This window comes from Argentina silus (assembly GCF_951799395.1).
Source record: "Argentina silus genome assembly, chromosome: 10".
NCBI lineage: Eukaryota > Metazoa > Chordata > Actinopteri > Argentiniformes > Argentinidae > Argentina > Argentina silus.
In genome coordinates this window covers 22560256-22567335 of record NC_139664.1, presented here as the reverse complement: position 1 = coordinate 22567335, position 7080 = coordinate 22560256, and the positions used below count along the sequence as shown (strand labels likewise).

Here is a 7080-nt window from a genome sequence, read left to right as displayed (position 1 = left end):
AGTGTGTAGTGAAGTACAGTACACTGCAACATTATACTCTACTCAACCAATCCTGAAATCCTGATTTCTGTGCCATAGACAAATGTACATTGATTTCCTACAACTATGCTTTTCCAGGCTCAGCTCTACAACATCAATCAACAATACAGTGTAATAAGTATAAAATAAGTAAGAAGTATACAATATAAACATAAAATATAAACACTAGAAGTAATGACAGTAAATAACAGTAGATACAGTAAACTAAGTTCAACAGTTGAATGGCCTCAAGAAGCTGTTTCGGAATGTGTTGGTCAGGGTCTGAATGCTTCGGTACCGTCTGCGCGATGGAAGTAATGTAAGTTGCTTTGGATAAAAGTGTCAGTTAAATGGCATGTATTATATTATTGTTGAAAGCTTGGGTTAGAACCCCGCCTCTGCCTTCTTTGTTGAATCTGTCTGTCTCCGTGCTCAAAGAAGCTATTGGATGAGGTGGCATTTGAATCTGCTCTACCGCCCCTTCTTCCGACGGGGCTGTCAACCAGTAAAAGCCGCAAGGCTGTGCGACGAGGATGGGATTCGAACCTACGCGTGCAGAGCACGCCGGCTTAGCAGTCCATCGCCTTCCATTTCGTGGTCCCACCTGGTGAAAGGTTTAGTTAAAGGGCTCGTCCAGGATTTGAACCCGGGACCTCTTAAACCCGAAGTGAGAATCATACCCCTAGACCAACAAGCCCTCTGTCAAGTGCCTTTCCCGCAATCGATCGTCAAGATGTGGCGATTTTTATGTTTTTTTTTACGTGTCCGCACTATTACACAGTGTGTAATTGATTCCTATGCAAATCTAACCGTAACCGTAACCGTAACCCTAACCCTATAAAAACAAAGATATTAATTCCAAGAACTATTATCCTTGCATTAAGATGGACTCAATTCAACTTATTGAGTGATTTGTTGATGATATTTTTACATTTTAGCGAGTAGGTGGAACCCCAAAAACCTCAAGCTCATATGGCTTCTTTAGCAAACATGCATGCAAATTGCAATAGTACATTATATGCCAAGAATAATACAATACAAATGCATGAGAGAGAATACATTAAATTGCACATTTTATTCAAGTAGAATAATCATGACATTAATAATCATAAGACATGACACACTTTCAGTGCTAGTCCATTTGAGTCCTTACTATATTATAACTGTAATGTGACAAGAAACAATGAACACACAAATGTGATACTATTAGAGTTTGGGTGCCTGATTACTGAATTAAACAGATAAGTATTTAAGACTGATTTACTTTCTGATTATATTTGGAGACAGAACTAGGAGACTCTGGTGGTGGGCATCCTGAACCCTCGGGGGACGGGTGATGATGCTCATGAATGAGGACTGGGTGTGTGGTTGGAGGCAAACATTTAACTGGGATTTTGGTGGAACTTCTTCTCTAAAGTGGCATGGTTGGTTGCCAATGTTAATGTGTCAGGCGGTTCCTCACTGCAGAAGGCAACTACACTTGACACTCTTCTCTTGGCTCTTCAAGCCAAACTGGATGGTGGCCAGCATTTGGACCAAGTTCCAGAAGTTCTCAAATGAGACTCTCTGACCGTCCTCCACGCCCATCTGCTGCAGTAGCTGCCTGAAGCCTTGCTCATCACCTGCTGTCTGTTAGAAAGAGAAAAGAAGTTGGGTTATGCAGTTCCTTTTACAATGTTTTCCACCATGTCATAATCAGGTAATTATCGTGTAACTAGCAGTTCATTAAAAGTTCTTGATAGTAACTGAGTTGGTGCCAAATCTTAGGATGTATTTCAAATAATAGTTACCAATGTGATGGTTGACACTGCCAAATTTAAAGGAAGTAGGACCAAAAATCCTCTTCAGAATTATAGGGCCCGAAATGCCTTAGTTTTAGCTGACATAGCCGCTAAATTGGTAATTTTGGGCCGCAAAGTTTCTTTCTTAATTATTGAACGTAGAACATTATAGGTGTTTGAATTTGCCAACTCCCCTTGACGAGTCCACTGACACTCCCATTTACTGCCCCGCCTGCCTATATTGGTACTAACCGACGCACTTTGTGTTGACACCAAATTACCAAAATGGTCTTTGCACATGGTTTAAGTGGTGCACAGCTCTCTTTAGCGTAAGCCAATTGGAGCCCATAGTCTATTTCAAACAATAAAATTTGCCCAATGATCCTCTGTCTTACCTCCATACCTCACCCTCCTAAATGCCATGAATCTTTAAAAGAACAATCTGAGATTTGTTAAGATGTTCAATGGTCATTTAAATTTAATGATAAATAATGATTGATTCTCAAAAAATATTACTAACAAATAAATTCCTAATGAGCTTTGTACAACTGTCTTACCCAAAATATAAGGTTGTTTTGTTTATAAACAATTATTATTATTTATTTATTTAATTTAACCTTCTTTTTAGGCAGGGGAACAAACATACAGTTTATTAATTCAACTACAAATCAATTACAATGACATGTTACACAATATAATCAATTAAAAGACATACATTCCTCGGATGATGGATGCTTCATCAAGGTATTACATTTACAGAGTGACACAACATAATCTAGTTTGAGTAGCTTTTGAAGGTCGTTCCAAGTACTCAGAGCACAGACACTAAAGGCCGATTTACCTAGTTCAGAGGAAACGCATGGAACTTTGAGGGTTAGTTAAGCTTGGGAGCTAGTTTAGTACTCAGACCTTGTCTGCCATAAAAGCAACTATGTGATATAAAATGGAAAGTTTTAAAATAACTGCTTTATATACAAATAAAAACAAATGATAAACCCTTCTTGAATTCAAAGACTCCCAACCCACAGACTGATATAAAAGACAATGGTGGGTGTGGAAACTATCCCTGGAGATGAATCGCAGAGCATAGTGATAAACTGAGGCTGCCGTGTGCTTGTAAATTGTGTCACCATAATCAAGGACAGGGAGGATAATCACCTGGACAATCCTCCTCCTATTATCATAGGTGAAGCAGGACTTATTTCTGTACAAAAAAAATAGTTTAAGTCTCTTGATCACTCTTTTTCAACACGTTTTAAAAGACTGTTTATCATCTATCCAAATGCCACATACTTTTCACGTGGGACTTGAATTTAAGCACTTGTGTAGATCTGAAAGGATTGGATTGGTATAAGCAATATGGCTAAAGGTTCTACCTATCCTATCAGAGGGTAAGGTTGCCATAGTGCCATAATACATTTGGTTCTCATGCTTTCACAAGGACCAGGGGTAGGGCTGAATACATAGATAGAACCAATGTGACAATAGCTCAACTCTGCCCCCCCTGATTTACATCTAGCTTAAACCTATATTAATTCCTGTCAGTTCTATACATATTATTAAACCTGTATTTATGTAGTGTCCCACAGAGACCATATGGGTCTAGGCCAGAGAGAATCAAGGTTGTTTCTAGACTGGGACCTCCCTGCTACCATGTGTTGGGAGTGGTGGAGGCCTTACCTTGATGACGGTAGGCAGCTGTGTAGACAGCAGGGTCTGGAACTCCTCTGTGGTCAGTGTGGGAGCGTTGTCAGCTGCGGCACCGTGGAACTGAGTGACCAGGGTGTTTAACGCCAGCTCCAGGTCTGAGTACTGGGAATGTGTGAGAGTGCAAAGAAAGAGGGATTAAGAATAAGATCATATACTTGTTATGCAATCAATACATTCAGGTTTTTTTCCTCTTTAGTCAATTAATAAAATTCAGATGATTTTTTCCCGACTTTGACGATGTGGAGTAGGTAGATCACAAACAAATCCTAATAAAATGTTTCAAATTTGCAGGCCATATGTGCAGCAAGGCACTGTACTAAAAAGTGTGTGATTCATTTACTGTACTGTGAAGCAAAGTCATTAGTGTGACCTCGTATGACCACAGATACATACTGTATCTTGGACCTGGTAGTAAAATATGTGTTATCACACAACGGTCTAACTAATGTTTCCAAGAGAACAATACACCTTTGTGATAAGCTTTTAGGGCTGGTCATATTTTTTCTGGTCTGCCCTACCCTTAAGATAAAATCACTTCTAACGAATTGCTATTTCTGGTATTTTCAAATGTTTGAATCCCCTATCTCAGTCAGATAGACAAGTACTATGAATGATCAATGAATGAATGAATATATGAATGATCCCCTAAGAAAAGGATTACATAATATTGTACATAAATAAAATATTTAGCACAGGAAAGAACATAAGATAGGTATTCCCAATAGAATAGTAAGTAAAGCCCATAGCACTCCTTCCTGCAGGTTACTCAGATATTTACACACTGACACCTCTCCGAGATGTTTACACACTGACACCTCTACATGTTTACCCTCTGGGTGTAGACCTCAGCCACCACAAACAGAGAAATGATTGTCAACCTCAAAGTTCTCAGGCTTTTTCATACTTTCAGAATCTTCATGCATTTTATTTTGGGCATGTTTGCTGCCTGTGTTTAAGGAAATAATACACAAATAAGCCTTTCTTTTTATGCTGCTTATCAATGGTTTATAGGCATATAGCATAGTATTTGGCCAGTTGTCTGCATTATAATTTGCTGAAAGTTAAACGCTGAAATTAAAACACATTATTAGTATTGTTCCCACTGACCTAGACGGCTTACTGGACCCTTTAAAGGCAGCCTATGCATGATTGCTCCCTCTTTTGACTGCAATGACAATTCAGAAGTGTCTCCTCCTCTCTCACTCCTCTTGCTCAATGCAAACCACTTCTAACTGAAACAATGAATCTATCAATCACTTTCACGTTTTTATCCAGCAAATGTCTTAATTACATAACCTCGAAAGTAGCAAAGGACTTGTGTGGATGCAAATGCATCCATTATTTCGTTTGGAAATGTTTGTGGACACATGAACACAGAAATGACCAAGCCAGCAGAGACACTCACATTCACTAAACCTGTTTAAAACAAATCCCCTCATTCCCCAAACAAAACTCAGAACAAGGCTGTAATGTCAAAAATGTTACTACGAAAAATCATCAGAATACATGTTACAAACTTATTTGCACACAAAGGCTTAGGTTGGCTTCCATCTCTGAGAAATGCTTGCGGCTCCCATTCAGTCCAGTAGGTAGTCAAAGGTTACACGCCCACAGCAAGTGGTAGACACCCAGAAATGTCATGAACATTTTGGAAAAGCTAATTCAAGCAGAAGGATAAGCTCACAGACTGCTAATGCATCAGTAATAGTAATGATTCAGTATGGTTATTTAGTGTTATTTTCAAGGGGGAAAAGCTACATATTTTAAAGTAAGAGAACCCTAGATACCCTTGTCTCTGTAGGGTTCCTCCGTTGAATCGGGAATCAACTACACTGTGTTGATCAAGCTGTCAATACAAACTACACTAATGGAAGGAACAAAACTGGTCAGGAATGCTATCCTGAGGACACCTTGAGCCACAGAGCTCAATGGCTAAGATGGATAATTTTTTTTTTATAAAAACTGGTTTACCCAGAGAGTGGCTAGAGGGAACACCCTCATAACAAATCTATTTCAAATCCATAATTGTGTTTGCAATAATGAATTCAAGTGATATACTAAATATGTGGCCCAAAAATATAAATGTATATTTCTTTGGACTAACTACAACGCATTAGGACCAGCCCAAATCCAGCAAACGCATCACGCCGTCATCATCATTCTCCTTTTGCACAACCTGGGCCTTTTTTCTCTCTTTGAGTAAGGAATGCGCGATCTTGATTGATTCCCCGCTCTTTCCATTACAGCCGACTGTGCAGACAAACGCGTTGTCAACAAAATCAACGGAATGACTGAGAAACATATTGAATATTAAACATGAAGTTGCTGTAATTTTCTCCCTTGCTCAGATACGGAAACGTATACGATTTGCGTAAATGGGACCATTGCCATCCCAGGTGCAACGTCCGACTTGAGCGCAGATGCCAAAAAATCGGCCCAAATCCTGTTGAGCAAATTTGATAACATGTAATTCAACAAGAGAATTTCATAATGAATTGAACTTACCTTCGTCGCCATTTGAGTCCGTTTAGGTCTGGAGTCTGAAGGGAAACGGACTAGAAAGTGTGGATAAAAACTTTTTCTCAGCGTTCCATTGTCATCCTGGCTAAAAGCGTATCCTCCCACCACTGGGGAAAAAAAATACAACTGTATTCTGTCTTCCGTGTTAAACAAGGAATGGGGAGGTGACGTAAATTAAATAAAATGCACTGTACTTCAATGAAGCGGGAGATGTATTTGTGTGTGTGTGTGTGCCTGTGTGTGTGTGTGCTGCCTATTTAGAAAGATGGTGATGGCATGTACCATCTTAGGTGTTAAGACTGTCTAATAGCCCTATTGTTTCTCGTAAACTCTTCTACAACATACACATGCCCATTCACATCCCTTTTAAACTTTCCACTGGGAGTAAGGTAGTTATTAACTGTGCAGTTTCTAACTGTGCCTTGCTTAAACAATTTTGTCAGTGCTATTTACGATGATGTTGCAATGTAAACCCCTCAACTGTTTCTTGAAAAGCTTCTTGGAATGCATTTAGCTGATCTACACCAAACTGTCAGTCTACTTGTGACATCAGCCTGCTTGCCCTACCACAACAACTACACTGAGGTCACTAACCCCCCTGAAGGATCATCAGCTTGAGAAATTAGGAGCTTGCAGATGGTTCATACCAGGCACACAACATCAATTGGGGGAATTCAGCCAAAACCAAACAAGCCACTCCACAATCTGGATCTAGTTTAGAGAAGGTTTCAGATGCATCTGTTGTCAGTTGCAGAGGAGGTGTAGATGAACCTACAGATGAGTCAATTTATTGGTGGCTCAACCCCAAATTAAAGGAAAAGATGCACTGAGTATGATTAGGAAATGATATGGTGCTTATCTTTTACATTTAGTTGGGCTTAAGCCTATTAGCTGGATCTATACAACAAATGGTGTGGGAAGTACACTCTAAAAACATTTGACAATTGCAATTATTTTGGAAAGGACTGTCACTTAAAGCCACAATCCACTATCGATGAAACAGCGAATTGGCTGACCCACCACTCGGGGGAAACACGGACAACATGGTGTT

General features: G+C 39.5%; 1 protein-coding gene across 1 annotated transcript; it reads right to left on the bottom strand.

Moving 5' to 3' along the window:
- Positions 1 to 1067: 1067 nt before the first annotated feature.
- On the bottom strand, positions 1068 to 6134 carry s100v1 (S100 calcium binding protein V1). Its single transcript, XM_083678948.1, has 3 exons — positions 6015 to 6134; positions 3480 to 3611; positions 1068 to 1647 (listed from the first exon to the last, which is right to left on the bottom strand). Exons 1-3 carry the CDS (start codon positions 6024 to 6026, stop codon positions 1477 to 1479), a joined length of 315 nt encoding a protein of 104 aa, XP_083535074.1. The 5' UTR covers positions 6027 to 6134; the 3' UTR covers positions 1068 to 1476.
- Positions 6135 to 7080: the final 946 nt, after the last annotated feature.

What these genes read in the sequence shown, in the direction of transcription:
- s100v1 (XM_083678948.1), bottom strand. An exon ending in AGCTGCCTACCGTCATCAAG is followed by an intron (nt 1,648 to 3,479) that starts GTAAGGCCTCCA and finishes TCTTTCTAACAG; the next exon opens with ACAGCAGGTGATGAGCAAGG.